Source organism: Boleophthalmus pectinirostris, unplaced genomic scaffold (assembly GCF_026225935.1).
Source record: "Boleophthalmus pectinirostris isolate CB_2022bp ecotype Guang Dong unplaced genomic scaffold, ASM2622593v1 HiC_scaffold_21, whole genome shotgun sequence".
Taxonomy (NCBI): Eukaryota; Metazoa; Chordata; class Actinopteri; order Gobiiformes; family Gobiidae; genus Boleophthalmus; species Boleophthalmus pectinirostris.
The window spans coordinates 25613971-25637557 of NW_026571175.1; the positions used below are offsets into that span (position 1 = coordinate 25613971).

Sequence of the window (23587 nt, forward strand, 5' to 3'; positions counted from 1 at the left end):
AAGGTATTGTGATCAAATCTAGAATGAATTATAATATTTTTTCTATTTTCTTTGGGTATGTTAAAAGTAGCAGAGGGAAGAGAAATAACCCTCTTAGGTGCGTCCCAAATAACACATGCCTCTCCATATCTGTTGTGTATTGTTGTTTGTGTGTCTGTCTCCCTATAGTGGTCAACTGCTCCGATCCAGGAATTCCTGCCAACTCAATCCGACAAAGCAAAATCGAACATGGCAACTTTACTTTTGGGACTGTGGTTTTCTACGACTGTAACCCTGGATACTACCTGTTTGGATCACCTGTCCTCACCTGCCAGCCGACGGGCCAATGGGACAAGCCCCTGCCAGAATGCATAGGTCGGTGTGAATTTTGTGTTAAATCTATAAACTTTTTAGCTGTGTCATAGTTTCAAAATGATGAGACAGGAGAACAAATTGGCATGAAACTACTTTTCTAATGAAGTTTGAGTTTCTGAAAATGGAGGTGTCACGCATCACATAACAGTCGGCACCATATTTGTGACTTTGAAATAAAAACTCCACTTCTGAATCATTTTGCCAGTTGTTATAGTAATGACTAAAAACAAATAGGCATCCCTGCTGAACTAAAACCCATTTTATCACTGTAAAAATACTATTGATTTAGTATCATGCTCACTTTAACCTTAAGATTAAAATTTAAGATTAAACAACATCAGTCAGGATGTTAAAGGTGCACAACATTTTGGTTGGGGGTTTGCCAATTTTTTGTCTTCATGGAGATGTTATTGCCTTACCTGGAATGTTCATCTTTGCCTTGCCTGTTCCCTGTTTCGGATAGGGGTGCACCAGTATGATACTGTTATGGGGTATCCGCTGTTCAGTCAATATCAGTCCAGTCAATATCCTACTTTGGTCTATAAATTTGTGTAATAAGCAGGGGTGTAGTGGGCGTGGTATGCGGGGGTACGCCGTCCACCCACTTCTCCAGGACTAAACCACGTCTAAACCACGTCTAAACCACGTCTAAACCAGAACTAAACCAGAACTAAACCAGAACTGAACCAGGACTGAGTGTCGGGATGGATCTGGAGGTGCACCAGGTCGGGTGACTTCAGGCGAAAGGACCAGCGCAGAGCTTCACGCCTTACAGGACTAAGCACGGCCATCACCCGATCACACATCGTGGACACTCTGCTTCGTGGTCTTGGGGTTCTTCCTATCTCTCAAGTCCAAGATTAGTCCCGATTTAGACCTGGTTCAGTCCTGGTTTAGTCCTCCTGGTTCAGTCTTGGTTCATGTGTTGTAGCCTATGCTTTAAGTTCTGTAGGTGATTATGAACAGCATTAATGTTAATAACATGATTCTGCATCATTTTGAGTTAAAAAAGCATCAAATATTACAGATTTTTACTGGGTTGGTGCCTTTATGTTTGTTTGGGTTGGGGGGGTTCATCACATCAATTACGTCACGATTCGCGTACCCCTTTAAAAAAATCCCCACTACACCACTGGTAATAAGACAGTTTATTGGACACTGTTGGCCCGAACACCTCATAATATTTTTTCAAAGTTGTTCTATAGTTACTTAATGTTAAATACACAAATTACAAAAATTACAAAAATAAATTACAATAAATTACAAAACACAATTGGAATTTTTTTATGATGCAGTAAATTATAGTTTTACTTTATTCAGTCTCTGCCCTAGTACTGGCTGATATCGGCTATTGGCAGATTCTTAAAACCAAAGTATTTGCACTGGTATTGCAACAGAAAAAGTTGGTTCAGTGCATCCCTATTTTGAAGAGGTATCCATCGTCTACTGCCAGACAGCTTCCTCCACAGACTCCACTGCCTCCATTGCCAAAGCTGTGCACTTCCCAGGAGATGTTTTGCTCCAGTGTTGGATGTCATTGCTCCATTGTCTCCTTTGTCTACCCTCGTGCCATCAGTATACTCTTCCAGATTATGGGTGCAAAGATTTCAGACACTGACGATATGGCAAAACACTGTAGTTTCACTGTTGTTTGCCCCACAATACTCGCTCATTGGAATGCTGGGTGTCATTCAGAAGTTGCCGATACGATACATACCTCGATACATAGGCCATGATATAATACATATCTCAATACAGTGATCTTATGATTCAATACGATTCTATAAAAAATAAAGACTAAATCATGGCTGTGATACTGAAAGTCTTTGTTAAACTACTTCTTCTACAAAGTTAAAATGAAACACGCCCATTTTAATCATAAAAACAGTGAATATGTCATATGTGTTGCGTAAACAAGTTTCCTTCCTCTAAACACGCAACAAAACTGTACAGTAGCACTGTAACTAAATTATTTAGTAAAATATACCAAAAAGTAGCCCATGATATTGATACTGTATCATCACATTAAACAATACAATATATCGATATTTCAATATTTTTGCACATGTCTAGTGATGATGACATTTTTTCAATTGCAGGTGTTTTTTGGTACCTTGAAAAACAAGCATTCTTATTGTGAGGTTTGATCTGTAACTTGATCTGGTGGTGTCAACTTCTTGTCTCCAGGAAGAAAGATATGTTTAATGCCATGCTTTGGAAAATTTCAGCCAAGCAATAACATCTCCATGAAGACAAGCAGGTGGCAGACCCTAAATGTGCACTAACATTTAATCGGTGACCAAATTACTAGTGCCATAAAAAAAATAAAAAATAAAAAATACAACTTGTAGTACGAATTTAGATTGCAAAATTCTCAAAAGGGATTATTTTCCAATTCCCAAAATATGTGTATACCATTTAGTTTTTTTGTTCATTTCAAATCTAAGTGCCAGTTTCTTGCTTTGCTGTAATTTCTCAGCCCTGACAGTGCCCGTTCTGCTGCTGTTTGGCAAACGGGCCTTGACTTGAAGCTGTCTGCTCCTGCCTTCATCTCTCTGCCTCTCTGTCTCTCCAGTGGTAGACTGTGGTCATCCCGGCTCCCCCCCTAACGGTGTGCTGAGCGGAGATAAGTTTACATTTGGTTCAACGGTTCGATACTCCTGTCTTGGTGGGAGACAGCTGAAAGGGGAGTCATCCAGGACATGTCAGCTCAACGGGATGTGGAGCGCCCCCATGCCCTTCTGCTCTGGTAACTATTTTAACCTCTATTGAATATACAGCCGTGAAATGTGTCTTATCTGAAGAGGAGACGGACGAATACTAGTCTTAAATGAGGAGGAGTGTTGGATCGCTGAGTGGTAGGGATATAATGATATTCAAATCTGTCAATACGATAATTTCACCATATGCATCTCATGGTATGATATTTATTGTGAGGCTTACAAAACTGTGAATTTTCTACTTTTTCCTCATAAAATGTCTTGACATGCCTTTGACTTAGACTTAGATAAACTTTATTGATCCACAAGGGAAATTATTTGGACAGTAGCTCACACATCAGAATATATCATAATAACAAAGAGCGAAAATATAAATGGTAATAATAAAATCGAAATAAGTAGCAAACAAGATAGCAAGAGACAGGTGTCAAATAAGACATAATTATATAAATGTAAATGAGCAGTCAAAATAAGATAAAATAGAAAGATAAGTAATAAAATATAAAATCACAGCTTTATAGAAGAGCTCATAGGATGACTGACAGGACATAGGGTTATCCGTTACATAAGTGTGAGTTGTTGTCCAGTTGTAGGGAGTATTATCTGTTACATAAAGGTGAGTCGTTGTACAGTTGTAGGGAGTATTATCTGTTACATGAGGGTGAGTCGTTGTACAGTTGTAGGGAGTATTATCTGTTACATGAAGGTGAGTTGTTGTAGAATTGTTTGGAGTATGGTACTGTTATAATACAAAGAATTAAGATTTAAAAGTGCTGTTATTTCTTTATGTAATCTGCTTTGAAACGGCAAAGGATCATGGTCTATGTAGTTCTCACTGTTTATTTTTTATTTTTTTTAAAACTTTGCCGCACCAATTTGAATTTACTTGTAATTCGATAGATTGTGATGACCCATGATATTATTGTGAGACTTTTGACGATATGATATCACGATACTTCGATTATAGTTACATCCCTACTGATTCGTGACTGTTTATGTGCATTAGTTGCTCAAATATTTGTGTATTACTGAGTTTCAGATGACCTCACACTATAGTCCAATATTAATGAGAACAGATGGAGGACAGCTAAATATATTAAAATATATAAAATATTTGAAAATCTCAATTTAAACATTTGTGCATTTACCTCTTGGATATTTCATCACAAAGTACAATGTAATCAATAGGGAAATATGAGAGTATGACATTATCATATTCTACTTTGCCATGAAATGTGCAAAAAGTAAATGCACAAATGTTAAATTTGATCATTTCTAACACTGACTAGAGCTATGAACTCTCTATATTACAACAAAAATGGCATTGAAGCGAGTATTAAATAATATTGGCCTATACAATATTGTGATGTTGTTTGAAACCCAGAAATAGATGAATGAAGAGAGCATGTGCTATTCTGTGTGTACTATTACAGTGTGTACTGTTACTGGAGTTTAATGTCATGTAGCCCTGACACTAATGCATCTTACAAAACCGCACTAACTTAGAAGCACTTTAGAAAATAGGGATAGGTGGGGGTTGTTTTTAAAGACTGAACTTTTATGCTGCTTAGTACAGTCTTTCTTTTCTGTGTAATTTTTATTCTGAAATGACAAAATTCTGATTGTGATTTTGAGAGTACAGCTCAAGCGATAAAAACACATAAAAAAGAATAAAAATACCCACTTGAGTAACAGAGTTTGAGAACTATTGAAAACTCAAATGTAGTGATTTTTTGCTAATTCTGCAGATTTTTTGTAATCAGAATCAATTTGATGTTCTTGATCATTTTATTTTTACGTTATTGTTTGCTCAAAGCCAGGACTTTAACTCAATACTTTCAGGCAATATGATAACACCGATACATTTGTCTTAAACTGTAAGAAAATTTGTCTGTCCAGTTGAGATACAGAAAGTACAGATACCAGCGCTTAAAGTAAAAGTAAAAAGTACTTATACCAAATAAGTTTACATAGAGGTGCATTGTGTAACTTTTCTGATAGTAAACCTTTCTATCTTCAAAGACCAAACCAAACCAATTTACAGGTCAGATCTGTGGAGAGGCAACCTCACTCACAGTCAGAACGCCTGTTTTTCTAGGTCTTTTTGAGCTATAAAACCACCTGTAATTGAATAAATATAAAGTAGAGCTGTTTAATGTTACACAGGAACATTCCAGGCAAAGCAATAACATCTCCATGGAGAAAAAAATTGATGAAAAAAAAAAAAAGTGATCAGAAAAATTGCACAATGCACCTTCCTTCCTGTCAGACAGTAGCTTAGTGTAACATCATTCGGATATATTTCCTGTCAGGATGCATTCTAAGCTAGAAGCGCTCCTCAAGCTTTCAACATTCATTTTATTTATGTCTTCTTACTCATAACAGATTCCGGTAAAGACTCTTCCCTGTGGCCCAGTTGATTAAAAGTTAGTAAAGGCATCCATTACACAGACACGCACAGTTCTTAATACAAAATCGTACTGACTGAGATTAGAAAATGACTAACTTTTCTAAAACTAATATAGCACTAGTGTAATTGAGCATCGTGCAATTTTGTTTTCTTTTCAAGCATGAAAAATTGCTATCACAACAAACATTAGATTCTAAGAGTCAGCAAATGTAAGGCAGAGCACTTATTGTAATTAGCATACACACATACATCATGGGGCTTCTATTGTTTCGTGTGAACAGAAAAAAACAATATTAGCAAAAGGTCACTGTAGAAAACCCAATACATACTAGTACTGCATGCCCCAGGATACTCGCAGGTGGGCTTCTTTTAAAGGGAATCCTGCTGTAAATTTCTAAATCATAATGTGACTATTGGTGGAGTTGCATTATGAAATTTGATTATGTGTTCCTCCCTCTTTAAAATGTGATTTATTACATGGCGCTCCTCAGCTGTAGGCTCTTTAATCATCCATACATTATCTTCCATAGATATTGTTCTCTTCTGTATGAACATATGCTTTAGACATCTCATATGTGCAATAATATTAGGAAAATGTTGTTTGGACGCTACTCCCTTTTGTAATAACCGTATATTTTACCTCTTATTAAGCCCACCTCCCTCTCCACATCTCCCCTATTTTGCTTCATGTATAAACAAATAATCTAAGTTATATGGTTCATAGTTGGTCGGCTGGGGGCGAGATTACGGCTCTCCACTCCAAGAGGCTCCCAGCAGCCTCTTGTGTAGCAAAGTGAGTGAAAACACATTTGAGATGAGTAGACTAAGAAATCATTTTGTTATTTACAGTGAAGGCCTGGGGGATGAGCGAGGGTGAGAGAGGCTAATGGTTTGAGTAACAGTGATTCATAGTTCCTACCTGCCAGGTTTGTGCCGGAGCCCTGAAGTCATTATAGTTCATCTAATGCCAAGAGTGCATAGGAACACAGTGACAGCAAGACTTCACGCAGTGTTTTTAAATTATCTTATTATTATTCTCTAAGTAATAATGTTGAGGAAATTTAGGTATGTTAACCAAAAAGTCCAAAATATAAGTTAAGTGAAATTAAGATGAAAGTATCCATAGTTGTAGGGAAATTTGTCCCTTGCATTTGACCCGCCTTTCAGTGCTGCTGGGCAAACCTGTCAGGAGCAGATGAGTACTCAAATTATTACTTATTATTAAGTAAGAGTAGAGATATAGGGGCAAACAGTTACTCAAGTAAAAATATCACATGTGAAAATCTGCTTAAGTAAAAGCACTTAAATAAAAAGCACCTGTTTAAAAATGTACTTAAAGAGTAAAAAGCATTTTGCAGAGATTCAAAACATTTAAAGGATGAAATGTAGAGTTTTTCATAAATAATTCAGCTGATTGTAAGTGATTCAATAGATTTCTTAATTTTTCTAGACGTTTTTGTGTTTTTCTGTAGGCTGTTTTCTCAAAGTTGGGACAGAAAGTCAAATTACATGTGCTAAAAATAAAAATCTCAGCCATTTCAGTGAGTCTCAAATCATAAAGAAAAGTACTTTTCACTTTTCGGTCCAATAAAAAATTTACTGGAGGAGAAAGTACAGATATCCACTCTAAAATTTACTACTTAATACCAAAATTACTTAAGTATACTTTTACTCTTGTACTTTGTTACACATCTTGATCTAGGCTTGGTCAGGGCTACTTTACTGTAGGATATTTGGATTTTTTTGTGTTTATATTTTGGGTTGAATTACTATTACCACCATAATTTTACTACTTCTGCCATAACTACAAACTCCAATTCAATCCTTTTTTCACACAAGCAATATAGAGTTTGGGATACTGCATGACAGCTGCCACACAAATATCAGGCTCTGTGTTGGCTAACCCTTACTCAATTTACTGAATGTCTCTTCCTGCTCTTTACCCTCTTAGATCCCTAAACCTATTCTAAAGTTATTTTATGTTTTCATTTAACAACATATACCAATGAAATTCTGGCACTAAAGTCTATGAATTTTGTCTACAAGTTTATTTTTATTCTTTTTATTGTACAGTATTTTTAGTATTTATCATGGTTTGCTTTCAAAAGTATAAGACTTCCAATGCTTTGGGTAGAAGATGACCTATTTATACAACAAAATGTATCATATAACTACTCTACCAGAACAGAACCTAAGTCACTGAATCTGAACTTTTTAGACTTAGACATAAACAAAGACAAACTTTAGTGATCCACAAGGGAAATTACTTGGACACAGTAGCTCACACATCACCATATATTATAATAACAAAGAGTGAAAAATATAAGTGGTAATAAAAATTCTAAATAAGTAGAAACAAAGATCGGTGTCAACTAAGGCATAATTATGTAAATTTGTGTGTTTTTTTGTTTGCATGTTGAATTGTATGTTTGAAATGAACTCTTTGAAAGCACAGGGAATACTACATTTACAGTGTTCGAAAAGTTGCAACAGTGAGGAAAGGCTTGTGTTAGCATGAGGGTGTAAAACTTGACAATTTGCCTTTGGCTTGAGTGAGAACAACTGTGTGGACCATATGCTGCATATATATTCCCTTCAATAACAGGTTTCCAGTTGCCAAGATGAGTTGTATTTTGAGCTGATCCTCTAGTGGCATGGACGTGTTTTTGCTCCTTATTAGAGGCGTTAACAGCTCTGCAGCTTTAGAGACAGATATTTATAACAAGTCAACAATACCATCAATGTAAATACAGTATTGTAGTAGCGCTTGCTTCTCTGTCAAATCACTTCAGTTAATGCCAGACTGAGAATGCTTAAAGGGCATATTTCTGTAATTGTAATTCTCTAATTGTGATAGATGTCATACAAACACCAGGTGGGCAAAGTGTCTTACCCAATTTAGTTCTGTGGGTGTGAAATGCTTTAATCATTCAGCCACTGCTAGTGTTTATCTAATCTAGTCTAGTAATGTGGTGTGACTATATTTGTGTGCATATTTACAAACAGGCATGAGGATAGAATAGAAGAAGTATCTTACAAATATTTAGTCTAATTATCACAGAAAAATCTCAAAGGTCGATGTGTGTCTGTGTGTGTCTGTGTGTATGAACAAGAGATGTTATAATATATATTTTAGTACAATTGCAATTAAAAATCACAATTAAATCACAGTTTAATGATTATTCACTCTAGCTGATAGCTGATGAAAACACGACGAAGACCATAATTTTCTTTCATTGTAAAATATGTGACCAGATTTATGTAATCAAACTTTCTTGAATAGTAAAATAAATGTAATATTATATAAACACTAAACAGTCAACAAAAAATAAATTGGTTACAACTTTTAATAAACAGGCTAAACAAATATTCAAATGCATATAATCTAGCAATAAATATCTAAATAAATAATGTGAATCATGTGTTCTGGCATTACACACAGTTCAGTAGATGTCAGCATCAGCCACACATCAGTTCTATTGTCGTTGTCTGTCCACTTCTCGGTCAGGAGTCATCTTTGTGCCTTTGTCTCCTTGTTCGTGCGTCTTGCTTCAAAACAGCCGCTGAGCTGATTAGTGCATGTGCTGCACACCAGAGTTAAACCTCCATTTAATGTCCGGAGAAGACACGGCTGGTGCACCATTCACACAAACGGGCCATCGGGAGAATGTGAGGAGAAAAGTCGTGTGGCATTGTGTGTATGTGAAAATAGCTATAGTTACTTTGGCTCTATAATGAGTCATAAAAGTTCATAATTCAACCCTTTACAAATCAAATCTTACTATAGTACAGAAAAATAAACACATTTTTTCCATTAGTGCGAGGAAAAAGTGCAGATGATAAATATTGACCAAAAAGTATTGTTCCATCAGTCATGTGTTAATTCGATGTATTATTATTGTGACAAGCCTGGGAACAAATATACACATATACACACAGTCTCACAAACACACATTTCCACACACACTGAGCTGACATGAGGCAGATTGGTTGTTCCCACAGAGACCTGATCCACCTGAGGCCTCCTGGTGACTGTGGAGTGGTGAGAGCGAGCAGGCGTGTCAGGTCTCCCATAGGACCTGTCCAGACAGTTACATGATGCTTTTACATCTATGTTTAGCTGCTGTCATTTTGTTTGTAAAGTTATGCTTTTTAGGACAAGACTGGCACTTTATTTTTTTTTTACATATGCATGATCTGTCACTTTTTGTTTATCCTTAACCATCCCCCTCCTACTGCAGTTTTATGAATATATATATCCTGTATCTACAGTGTGTTTGGAAGGTCTTCAAGAAAAAATTGGGACTCTATAAGGGTTCATGGGGAGAGGGCCGGAAGTGATGACTCAACCTTGTCCTGAAATTTAACCTTAACTTTAAAGGCCTACATATCCAAATCTGAAAATGCTCTGTTCCACCTTGTGATGTCATGAAGCAGCCATTTTCAGGTTAACAGCTGCTTTTTACCTTAGTCCAGCACAGATCCTGAGCGTACTATCTAGCACCAGCTCTGTGCAAAGGTGCATAGTTACCAAATTCAGCAGTTTTACTATAAATATACTTCTTGACCCAACCGTTACACTATTTGAACTTAGGACTGTAAAAAAAATTAAAATCATTCATTGTGGTCCGATGCCATGAACTCACAAGAAATGTTTTTTTATCAGATTTGCACTTCATTGCTTTTTGTTTTTGTTTATACTCTCACGCATAATATTTTTAAAGGTTTTTTGCAGAAACCCACAACTCATACACCCTGAGGCGTGACAACAGTTATGCCATTAAGGGCTGTATCTGTGCAGTGTGTATGCTCAATTTAGCAGCAAGCCCCTAGATACTTGAGTGTAGTACGAGGAGAGACTTTTTAGAATAAGGTTATTTGTCAGAAAGTATATAGAAAAATCACCAAAGGCACCGCAGTAGCTCCCTCTGTGACTGCTTATCATGTAAAGCATTATGTGGTCGTCGCTCCATATTTTATTTATATTATGACTAATGATTGGGTGTAATGTGTATGCTTAGTTTAAAAATTAATAGCTTGCAGTTTTTGTCCTTTTTGTAGAGCAGAATACAGTCTTGTGTGTTTGGGTGACAGTGTGCAGTCCCAGTAGTGTGCTATGTCTGTCAGGAGAATCTGCTGACCAGGCGCCTTCACAAGGGCGAAGCTTTAGAGCCACTACTTCTGGACAACAACATACATGCGCTGTCCACCAAGGAGCACAAAATGTCTGTCTTGTGAAAATTTTACTGTATAATATTCGTGTTATGAATACTTAATCTTCGACAAACCAATAGAAAGAGAACACAAGGGTAAAGCTATAGACCCGTGGTGGAAGAAGTACTCAATTTTGTTACTTAAGTAACAGTACTAGGGATGTAACAATAACCAAAATATTGTGATATCGTATCATCAAACGTCTCACAATAATATCGTGGGCTGTCACAGTATATCAAATCACAAGTTCCTTTGCTTAAGTGCCTGGTTTTACAGTAGCAACAGCTTATAACCATAATGAACTACATATCCCATGATTAATTTCAGTGCAGACAACATGAAGATATGTTTTTTTACTTGAATTCTTGGGATTATGACAGAAATAATTCACACCAAAATTAGCCTCTTGAAAATATCTCATCCCGTGAGATGCATATCGTCATAATATCATACCGTGAGATCCCTAAAAAGTACAGATCCCAGAGCAGAAAATTACTCAAGTAAAAGTATCACGTGAAAAAATCTACTCAAGTAAAAGTATTAAAGTACCTGTTTAAAAATGTACTTCAAGTATTTCATGCAGATTTTGAGATCTTATAAGGCTTCAAAAGTACTGACTAAGAACTGAATCTATTGTTTTTTTTCTAGGTGTGTTTATTTGTGTGTTTTTGAGCACAAAATGTCTGTCTTGTGAAAAAATTACTGTATAATATTCATGTTATGATTACTCAATCTTCCACAAACCAATAGAAAGAGAACACAAAGGTGAAGCTATAGACCTGTGGTGGAAGAAGTACTTATTTTTTTTTACTTGAAAGTACAGATACCAAAGCAGAAAAATACTCAAGTTAAAGTAAAAGGATCACATGTAAAAATCTACTCAAGTATCAAAGTATTAAAGTACCTATGTAAAAGTATTTCACACAGATTTTGAGGTCTTATAAGGCTTCAAAAGTATGATTTTAATACGGATTTTGTTCAACAGAAACTTAATCACAAATGTTTTTGAGCTGTTTTTATTTGTGTATTTTTGTTTGCTCGTATTATGCACGCCTTAAAAATAAACCCCTCAGACTGTTTAGCAGGTCTCAAACAATAATGAAAAATACTTTTACTTTTCAGTCCAGTTAAAAATGTAGTGGAGTACAAAGTAAACATACCTGCTCTCAAATGTAGAGAAGTAAAAGTAAGAAGTATCCACTATAAAATGTACTGAAATAAAGTACAGATACCTAAAAATACAGTACAGTGCTCTACTACTTTTACTTCGTTACCTTCCACCACTGCTATAGACCCACTATTTCTGTGCAACAACATGCATGCACTGTCTACCAAGGAGCACGAAATGTCTGTGTTGTGCTAAAAATGTCAGTGGAAGACTTTTCACTGTATAAAGTTCATGTTATGATTACTGAAGCATGGACAAACCAATAGAAAGAGAAGAAAATTGACTGCTATTACTTATATAACCCCCTTTGCCCACTCTTGCAAATGTCTTCTGGGATTCTGAGGCAAACCTATGAACTTAGAAAGACTGTTATCTAGACCATTGCCTGGTTTATCACGGGAAAAAATATTCAAGTGGTAGTAATGGGGACGTATTATGCAACATTGACTTTTAAGAGCTTTCAACTGTATTATTGTTGTAATTATTTCCCTTTTTGTTTTCACATGTACCTACTCAAAGATGTACAGTGTGTAGAGGGATTTGTGCATTATTTTGAGTCAGCGTTGCCATTGATAGATCTGTGTTTCTCAAACTATGGTACAGCTCTTTCTAGTGGTACACAATGTCCTCTAGTCTAATAATAGTCTAATAATTGCTTAATTTAGAGTTTACCCACTTTTTAGTCCTCCGTTGGGTAGTTTCACGGTCAAAACTGCTGTGGCAATGATGTAGTCCAATTTTACACCTGAGTTAGCCCAAATTTAGACCTAAATAGTCCACTGGTGGTACTCGGAAAGCCAAATTAATTCTGAAGTGGTACTTGTGGTGTGAAAAGTTTGAGAACCTCTGCCATAGATTATTTACCTGGCCAGCCCGAACCACGCGCTTTGACAAAACTTTACAAAGACGAGATCTAGAGCTGTCTCTTGTCTCCGTGATTTCAGAGGGCATGATTGACAGATGAGAAATTTGAAGAGGCAATGTCTTCCACATTTGAGAGGCATGATACAAATTATCAGCTGTGGTTGGATTGTCTCAAGTGTGGACGGAGGTTTTTCACGCTCTATGGTCCCATTTCATCCTCTTTTGGATTCGAACAGAATGTAGAACGAACTGGCTGGTCAGGCAAATAGATTATAACTATATAGCTGAGAAAAGCATAATATGTCTTCTTGTAGTAACTGGTGAGGCTAATAATAGAATAGTAATTAACATTGAAATTACTCAGAGTGATTTGAGAAGTGCATCTATTTCTACTTGAGTAATATTATTTTGAACAAGCAATATTTTTCATGTATTATATTGCATTCTCTGTATTTTCACATTCCTATTTCTTGTATAATCCAATCAGTGTAAATCAATTCCCACTTCTTGTCCCCGGAAGCATCTGAATTATAGACTGTGAGATGTGTATCGGGGTCTTAAGTGTCTGTCTCTATAGGCGACACAGCTGGCTCCTGTGGTGATCCCGGCATTCCCTCCCACGGCTCCCGAGAACAAACAGATTTCCGGATCCGCTCCAAGGTTTTCTTCAGCTGCGGCGAGGGCTACGAGCTGATCGGATCTGCAGAGAGGATGTGCTTTCCCAACGGCACGTGGTCGGGAACGCAGCCCTTCTGTAAACGTATGCCGGCACACTTGTTTTTACATAATCAACCTTAACCTACAGCCTTGACTGGGGCCTAGCTGTGTATAGAGCTATAAAGAGGGCTTTAAACTAAGTGCTGTGTGTAGAATGGACTCATTGAGATGCGTAACACTGTCTCCCTCTCTCCAGCTGTCCAGTGCGGTAACCCTGGCACTCCCAGTAATGGCCGAGTCTATCGCTTGGATGGGACAACATTTTCACATTCTGTCATCTACTCTTGTATGGATGGATATATACTCACCGGTGCCACCACCAGGCTGTGCCAGGCCAATGGTACATGGTCAGGACTTCAGCCCAACTGTACCAGTAAGCATAATTATGTGATTTAAATATTTATTTGGATTTAATAGTTACTGTGTAAGTTACTATGGAAAACACTTGAACTATGAAAGATGACTGTTTTATGTGTTTTTTTTTACACATTGGCTTTATATATTATACCCTTAGCACAGAGCTGATACTGATGAATGAGCTGATACTAGGAGATTACATTTACATATCTGTATGGGGTATTATATCAAACATAATCTCTGGGTAGACCTCAGTGACAAAATGTACTGGCAATAGGCAATTATATTACAGCCCTGGGCATTAGGGACATACAATGAGCACATTCACTTTGAAGAGAGCATCTCAAATCTGGCACACTTTATAACGGACTGGACCGTGATCAGTATTGCCTCAAGTTGAATTTGTCACAGACTGACCGACCACAAATTCCTATTTACTAAATTATTCCTTCACCTCATGTGAGTAAACCGCTTGTCAAAGCCTGATGTGGTTAGATCTGAGCAGCTAAGCAGAGCTGGGCCTGGTTTGTATTTGGATGAAGGACCACTGGGAATATCAGGTGCCAGTGGTACCAGGTGTCCGTAGGCAAGGCACTTCACCCACTCTGCCCAGTCTGAATGTGGTGCATGCCTGAGTGTTGGTGGTGGATGGAGGGGCCACTGGTGTAGATTGGCAGCCTCACTTCCGTCAGTCTAGCCCAGGGCAGCTGCGGCTACAATAGGAGCCACTAAGTATGGAATCAATGAGTAATTCATGGGATTCTAAAGGTACTTTGAGCATTGGAAAAAGCACTATATAAAACTAATGACTTCTATTACCTCTAGAATTCTGAACTGGGAATGAACAACTAACTCTCCAGTAACAAAACGACTACTTTCCACCACCAAAGTATACTCACCAAACTGTATTTTGTTGTATAGATATAATGTCCCAAGCTCACTTTTAATTAGAGAACTGGACTTCAAAGTTTGAGTCTTTCTAGCGCGCCCCGTGAGTGAACTACCACAAAGTTCAATTGAACGTTTTCTCCAGCAGAGTCTCAAAGCTGCTCTGAAATCAGTCTTTGGGCTGTGTGTATTATTGATTATATATAGCAGTCGTCCTAAATCTTTTCTGTGATGTCAAGTCTGCAGCCCGTAAACAGTGCAGAACTCCTGATGTGTGATTATAGGTTTCCATTCTGCCTTTTGCAACTCTACTTTATGCCCTAAGTTTAAATTATTCACGACAGTAGAAGCTCTAAATAATGTAATCAGCCTCAAATCTTCATGCTTCGCCACTGACTTTATAGAGTGACATGAATAACCTTGATCGTTGTTTACTTTAGCTAATTTGCTTTCTGAACTTGGTAGCGGAATCCCATGGAGTAAATCACCATAAAATAAAACAGGTCCCAAATGAAATGTCACTTTGAGTTGTACAGATGTTAATGTAATGCTTAATAGATCCCAAAATGTATACAGCATTTTCCTGAGCCCACTTATCTCGTCCTCTCATCTACTGGCTGTAATTGACAAAAAGCAAAAGGAGTTTTAAATTAAATTGTTGTGGGTTTCAACTTTGTATCTATTTTTTACACCACAATAAACAGGAATTATATGATTTTTTTTATCAAGTTGATAGATGTATTGTTGAAAAGTTCTCTGAGTCTCCATACTAATATAACAAGTGAATATGTGAACATTTGTTTTTGATCTGACATTTTACTCCTTAATTTACTGAAAAAATACAATCTGAACTCCACACTATAATCAAATATTGAAATGAAATGAGCATAGATAAGAAATGCTGAGAACCTAAACTTCCTTCCATAAAACCTTAATAAAAGTTGATAAAAACCTCTGAGTGAAAGGAAACGTCTTTTACTATAGATTACAGTACATATATTAACCGCCATGACAGTATCTGGGGTGGTTTAAAAGCCTTTAAAGTGCCTATTAGACTATGAAGGACAGGGTTGTATAAGTACAGTCCAGGGAATCCTAATGTTCCCTAAAAGAGTCCCAGGACAATGGCCTCCACGGCTGTTGTTTCATTCATGACTGAAGCCAGGAAAGCACATGGTGATAACATCCTCTGTCACTTTGGATAATTACAGGGTTCATATACAGTGTAATTTCATCGTATTGTTCTATACGCTGAACTCTGATTCAAGCAGCTGGTATAAAATGTTTCATATAAGAATCCGTTATTGCTCCACTGGTTTAAGAGTAAGGTCATTTTGTCGCTATTTTCATTTAAATCTAATTGATCATAACTTAAATAACATGTATTCACTTGACATTGACATTACTGGAAAATTTCTACAATGACTGAAAAAATAACAACTGCAAATTTGTCACATTAATAAAAGAATGATATGTAAAATGCATAACCTCATGGCATTATTTTCTTTTTAGTGATAAACTGCGGTGATCCTGGTGTTCCCGCTAATGGTCTTCGTTATGGAGAAGACTTTACCATTGGTCAGAACATCACCTTCCAGTGCCAGCCCGGGTACAGAATGGAGGAGGATGGGTCGCCTGTGAGGGCATGCACCCAGAATGGGACATGGAGTGGGAACATGCCCATGTGCTCAGGTAAGAACTGGTCTCCCTTATGAATAAATGCCATAATATTAACTAAATAGATAGATACTTTATTGATCAGGAAGGAAACGGCAACATAGAAACATACATAGCCACATCGAACATCAAATTGAAGGCATGATTCAGATTTAATCACAGCATGGACAAAACGTAACTAAATGGTATGGTATAGTATAGTATCTATGCTTTTTATTTGTACAGGGACAGTGCACAACAATACATTAACCCAGACAAAAGTTATAGGAAAGATGCTGGTGCCAGATTATAGCATGAATACAAATTTACACCTGTAGTCCCTGAGCAAGTTGGTGGAAATACGGCGAGTACAGATTCAATTTATACAGATAAATTTACCACAAATAAATTAAAACAGCTATTACTTAGGGTCACGTTGTTCAAATACTATTCTTAAAAACAGCATACACCAAACACATGCACTCTTAGCCCCTTCCACCTAGCCTTGGCAACGATTCCTGAGATCGAGGATTTAAAGCCAAAACAAGAGAATGTCTGGTGAATTTTATCAAGGGGAAAGACGTTATTGCCCTTCTTCCTACGGGATTTGGCACATTATATTCGTCACCACCAAATAGCAGCGATTGGTTAAATAAAAAAAGTACCTGGCCACCGTCAAGTGAACGAAACCTAATGCTGCGGTTTCCACAAAGTGAAACCAGCTGATGAATCAGGCTACTTTCCACCCTCTATCAGGGCCCAACATGCTCACATGCGCACGCACACGTACACGCACACGCACAAACTTACGTAAACACGTGCTATTGATGATTCAAATCACTCTCATCCCTAATGTGGACAAACTTGTTTAGAGATCAGCCACTTCTTTGTCAAGACAGTGCAAACATTTGAAAACCTGTGCAGGTTAGAAAATCTCTGTTGGCAAATGATACCAATGACTCACAGCAAGGAAAACGAAAAAGATTTTAGTTTGTTCTGAATGTTCTTTCTTCACTGTGATTGTGTAAATATATGTGTCCCTGACTCAAATCAACAAAAGTCAACAAATAGGAAGAGTGGGAGGTTGAAAGTAGATCGCACGTGTCTGTGTTTGTCTCTGTAAAAGCACAGAATCATAAGTTCAGTGACCTGCAAATCTCATACAGGCCAGATCTGCGGTGAGGTGATTCTGCTCACACCAAGAATTAGGGATGGGACAAGATCTCGTGAGACAAAATTGCTACAAGATTGTGCTCTCATGAGAAAAATAATCTCGTGAGATTTTTTCCCCATTTGGATTGGACACAAAAGGTTTTGTGCTTGTGAACTGCATCTTTTGAGAAGATGTAGTTCCTAAAAGCACTGCTAGAATGACAACAAAAATATTAAATGAAGTAAGTACAAATTCTTTAGCCAGCTTTGGGAATTAAATCGGACTTTGTACATATCAAAAATTATGTCAAAATCTCCTTTTGCCTCGTTCTCATGGACCCAATCCCGTATCTTGTCTTTTTTCGTTTCGTGGAAATTGTGTCTCGTCCCATCCCTACTTAGTATGCAATAAAACACCTGCACCTCCTGTTGTACTAGTTATTTGCAGCAGTATAAATGTGACTGTATTATTCATCTATCCAACATTACTTCTGCCACTCTGTTGTCCAAACATCAGCCTAAGTTTACGATGTGTGTTTGAGCGTGTGTGTTTAATCCCTGTTCCAGCGGTGACCTGTCCCTCCCCTCCTGCGATCAGTAATGGCGTCCTCCAGGGCAGTGACTTTGAGTGGGGCAGCAGTGTGAGTTACAGCTGCTCGCCGGGATACGAGCTCTCATTCCCCGCGGTCCTGACCTGTGTGGCCAATGGCTCCTGGAGCGGCATGCTGCCACAGTGTTTACGTAAGCTCCTACAAACCTCTGACATGTACTGCAATGCACATACACACATACAACATGGGCTATTAGTCTGCCAGCTGGGGAAAAGACCTGCTACATCCACACTATAGTAGTGTGGATGTAGCAACAGAGATGGAATTTGCTGTAGTTTGTAATTACTTTTAGTTTGTCAAACAATTTTGACAATATGATAATACTTAAAAATGAATTCAAAGGGCCTATATTACACTATTTTCTGATCCATCTTAAAATGTTGTTTCCTCATCAAAAACCTGGAGTTGTTTTGTTTCAATCCCACATGTTTAACACAGAAATGCTGCGTATTTGGTCTGAGTTCTTTTCTCAGACAGAAAACACTCTGTTCCGTGGTGTGATGTCATCTGATACAGGAAGTGCTCCACTGTGTTTTTAAACTTCATACGCCTTCACTAGAATTGATTATTATCTCTTGAATTTGCAGTCTCTACTGAACGAAAGGTAAAAGTTAACTGTTAACATGAAAACTACTGCTTCATGACATCACATGGTGAAAAAGATCATTTTGAGCTTTGGAGATGTAGACAGTGTTACTCAAGCATGTGTGAATGAAACAAAACTCAACTCCAGGTATGTTTTTGATGAGGTAACAATATACTAATGCAGGGGTCACCAACCTTTTTCTTCCGGTGAGCTACCTTCACAAAATGAAAATGCCAGAGAGCTACTAGTTTTAGCAGTCACAAGTCAGGTCAGGTATCGAAATAATACAGGTACAATGGTAATAGGCATTTAATTGATCAAATTTTACTTATTCAGGGTTAGAGTTATAATATGTGTAATTCAGAAATCCCTTGGTGAGCTACTTGGAAGGGGATAGAGAGCTGCTGGTAGCTCCCCAGCTACAGGTTAGAGACCCCTGCTCTAATGGCTAAAAGCTCACAAGAATCAATTTTGGGATTTTGTGTAATATAGGACCTTTTTAAATATGCAATATGCAATTTACTAATGTTTTGACAACAATGTAGCCATATTATTTTATAAAACAACTTTGAATAGAAATAGTTCTTCATGTACTTTTAGTTGAATATTTTGTCATGCTTTTCTTCACATGTACACTACCTGTCAAAAGTTTTAGAACACCCTAATTTTTCCAAGTTATTTATGGGAACTTCACATTTATGGGAACTTCTGACTTCTGCAACAGACTTGGGAAGAACTTTCTGAAGAATATTTGATTTCTATTGTAAAAAGAACGAGCCACGAGTGTGTTCAGTTGTTATATCTGCCAAAGGTGGACACTTTTATGAATCAAAACTTTAGAATACAGTTTGGTCAACAGTAAACCATAAAAAAACTGGAAAAGGTGTGGTGTTTTAAAATTTTTGACTGGTAGTGTATTGCCGTAGTGTTTATAATCTTTGTCACCTATTAGTAAAACAATGTGAAAATGAACAAAGCAAAACAAAACACACAAACCAAACTACTATCACATATCTCACACTTTTTTAATTCAAAATCACTGCACTTTAAAAACATTCACAATCAGAACATGTTAAGTCTGTGGCACACTTTAAACATACATTACAACTGTCCATATCAGGCCCATTAGTCTTCTGACAGTTCCCAAACCCCCGCAGCAAACTCAATCTGGGACGCCCTTGACCGCGAGCCTTTCACAGAGTTAGCATTTCAGACTCAAGTGAGAATGTGTGTGTTTGCAGCAAAGTTTTGTGGCGACCCCGGGACCCTGGTCGGAGGATTCAGGGAGGGCCGGAGTTTCATCTATCAGTCAGAAGTGTCCTTCACATGTGCCCCTCCTCTTATCCTCGTTGGAACGGCAACCAGGCTCTGTGAAAGTGACGGGACCTGGAGCGGGACTCAACCTCGCTGCATTGGTAAGTGTAAATAGTCCTGTTTATTTCATTCTGAGGAGGCAAGGACAACACAGTGCTCTTTGGTCTCCAATTAGTCTCAAAGTTAATACATTTCATTTAGTGGTTGCGGGGTTATGTTTTCAGTCATCCTGTTTTCAGATAATTTTGTGCAAGTTTCTGAAAGCTTTTCACCTCTACCACTGACGATCTCTAGTTGTGTGATTAGTGTTGTATCTTACAGTACTTCTAGTGTTTTTGTTTCTTTGTAATAAGGAAGTGTTTTTTTCGGGAAGAGTATCTGATTTATAATATAATCTGAAGCATCTGGATGATTCTCTGTGGCACTAGAAGCAAACAACTAACTACAAAATTAAGATTTCACTGGAAAAGTCTCCATGGAGATGTTATTGCTTTGATTATAATGTTCCACAGTATTGCACGGGGAGGCTGTCAGCACCCATAATGAAATGAACACTAGATAATAAGTGCTACTCTGAAACATCCAAGTCAAAGCAATTACGAGTCTATAGAAACACCAGAAAAGTTAGTTGAACCATTATCTTTTAACAAACGCTCCTACATAATATCCTCGTCAGTGAAGTCTCTAAGTTGTTTGGTATGTACCGAGGCTTTTAACCTTCACCAAAAATTGATTTAAGATTTTACTGATGGCGTTTTAATAGTCCCTGATGATCTCCATCAATCATGCGTTCCCACTTGAGCCGGCCGGTTTTCCTCAGGCGTCTCTCTCTTTAAACAGTTCAACAGACAGACCTTTCCTCTCGGTCCTCCTCTATATAACCCAAATATATACGTGCTACTGTGCATTTGAAGAGTCCGTATCACACTATTTTCTGATCTATGTTGTAATATTGTTTTCTCATCACAAACATACCAGGCGTTGTGTTTTGTTTCATTCAAGCGTAAGACACAACCCTGCATATTTAGGCTGAATTCTTCTCTCAAACAGAAAACACTCTGTTCCACCAGGATGTTTTTAAACTCCATAAACCTTCACTAGAATTATTTCGGTAACTTCAGACCTGGAAATACCTATCTCTACTGAAATAGAGATGAAAGGTAGCTGTTAACTTAAGTACTACCACTTCATGATAATTGTGCGCAATATAGGGCTTTTAAATGTATTATGTTTAATTATGTTGTGAGTTAATTTGTACATCTTAATACTAAAAGCCAACTCTAGCATCTAAGGACAATAAAATGTACTGTTACACAATAATTATTTTAAGATACATGATCTATTGTCTTTGATGTACTATCTTTTCTCTTGTGCAGACTTTATTCTGCTCATTAAAAAGCAGCTTTTAGTAGTCCATTAATCAGCATGATTGGGATTAACTAAAATGTTTTGTGTTTGAAGTATAGCAATTACTCAAACTTTCAGGCTCTTTAAACAAAATAAACAGTGTGGCCTTTTAAAAGTTTGGCTGGCTATTGATGCATTTTATGATAATGGCTATTCAGGAAATTACTGTATCTCCCTAAACGGTCTTAACAGTTTTAGTCGTAAGCGTTTATTAATGCTATTACAGTAGCGTCTTGTATTTGTACATCTATTATTGTAGTCAGTTTATGACTCACTTTCATTACCTTCAGTCAGAGGTAGTTACCACAGCACTAACACGCCTCAAGTATTTTGTAACTAGGTTGAGAATTAACTTTATTTCCCACTGGCCAACAGTGCCATACTGCCCAGCCACATCTACAAAATTATAATTTATCTTGTCTTTAAGATGATGAAACTAAATGTAAAATTCATTTGGAAGGATGACATGTATCTGACAAAAATTGTTCTAGCTGCATCTAAAAAGGGAATTACAAAAAGCTGCTTGCAACTAGATCCACCTGTACAACAAGACTGGATCAGGATTGTGGAGAGTAATTCACTGATGGAAAGAATAACATATAATCTTAAACTGAAAGGGTATAAATATGATGAGCAATGGAAAAAGTAGAATGCATTCATAAATGACACCAGTAAAACAACATAGAACATTAAAGTAACATTACCAAATGCAAGAACCTGTAACTCCAGACTTTTTACATTGTTTTGATCTGTATTGTTTTGAAATGATTGCTAAAAATCAATAAAAACATAGTTACAAAAAAAAAGTAAAATTTGAATAATTAAAAAATACATATAATAATCTTGATTTTTAGCTTATTTTTTGCTGTTCTTTTATATGGACCACTTTGCTAACAGTTTCTTATCTGCCCTGCTATATTTATGTTATAGGAACCCTATGTACATTTTCTGAGCAGAGTCTCCCACTTGCTACTTACTGCTTTGCCTGAAATGATCCATAGTATATGACATTAAACATGTTTATCTCCATGGAGACTAGCAGGTGAAGCCATCAAGCCAAGTTACCCGTTGGATTTGTGGCGAGGTGTTCACACCAAGAAGGAACATTTTTCTGTAGGCAACATAAAACCTGTAATTGAATAAATGTTAGGAATATAGTGTGGAACATTCCAGGCAAAATTTTCCATTTCCAAGTTAGATGGTGCGTAGTACATGTGTGGTCAGTATGATAATTTCCATTGTGAATTTACGCAAGCCTGTCATTATATGTGTATGTGTCAGTCCTGTAATGAACTGAACATTATATTACATACATTTACAGAATTCTCCTCACCTCACTCACCAAGTTCACCTTTGTCCACAGCATATAGATTATGTCTGTACCGATCCATAGCCCTCTATCTACAGATTAAAGAAGCAAATGAAAGGAGATATTCAGCCCACATAGTGAATGCTCCCAGCGGGTCTGTCCAGCAGCAGCATGTGATGTTTAGAGCACCACTTTACATGTCTGATGCAGAGCAGGTGCTTAGAAATCAAGACTAGCCGTGAATGGCAATACGCGGGATTGTCTATAACACGGACAGCCTCTTTTATACCTCTATATGGTAGATTAAATGGAGATGAAAGCTGCCTCTTTTGTAGCTACCTTAAAGAATAAAACTAAAAATAGACTGATTTCGAAGTAGGTCTTGGCCAAGGCGAAGAGTGGAAGGTGTTATTGGTCGTTTTGGGAATGCATGGTGCTATATGCGAAAGTGATTTATTAGTGTGTGATTGTGGCTGTTTGTGCCTCGTGATGTACACAAAGACTTTTGAGCAAGAGCGGGGTGCACTTTAAATAAGTCAGACAAAGGATTTGCAGATTGGAAAGAGGGCAAGTGGAAAAAGCGAGGGATACAGTAAAAGATGTAAAAGAATCGAGGTTAGGGAGGGAGGTAAAAAGGGGAGAGGAAGAGGGAGAGAGCTGTATTGAATCGGGCTCTGCGTCAGGATGTGCTCTACATGCTGATGACACACACAAAACAGTCCGGGGGAAAGCGCTCCTCCGGCTTCGTTTTACTGTGAAGCACTACTGCCCCCTGCTGCCGAGTCTGTGCGTATGAGAGCTGCTGTTACCATGACAACACACAGGAAAGGATGGGAGGTGCGGGACCGGTGTAAGGCTTT

The 23587-nt window shown here is 37.5% G+C and overlaps 1 protein-coding gene across 1 annotated transcript in view; it reads left to right on the plus strand.

Moving 5' to 3' along the window:
* Window positions 1-23587, plus strand: part of csmd3b (CUB and Sushi multiple domains 3b) — a 554961-nt gene that overhangs the window by 515760 nt on the left and 15614 nt on the right. Inside the window, exons 56-62 of the mRNA XM_055157096.1 lie at window positions 169-354; window positions 2930-3103; window positions 13308-13490; window positions 13644-13820; window positions 16205-16384; window positions 18068-18241; window positions 19939-20112. Coding sequence (XP_055013071.1) covers window positions 169-354; window positions 2930-3103; window positions 13308-13490; window positions 13644-13820; window positions 16205-16384; window positions 18068-18241; window positions 19939-20112 — 1248 coding nt within the window. The remainder of the gene's footprint in view (window positions 1-168; window positions 355-2929; window positions 3104-13307; window positions 13491-13643; window positions 13821-16204; window positions 16385-18067; window positions 18242-19938; window positions 20113-23587) is intronic.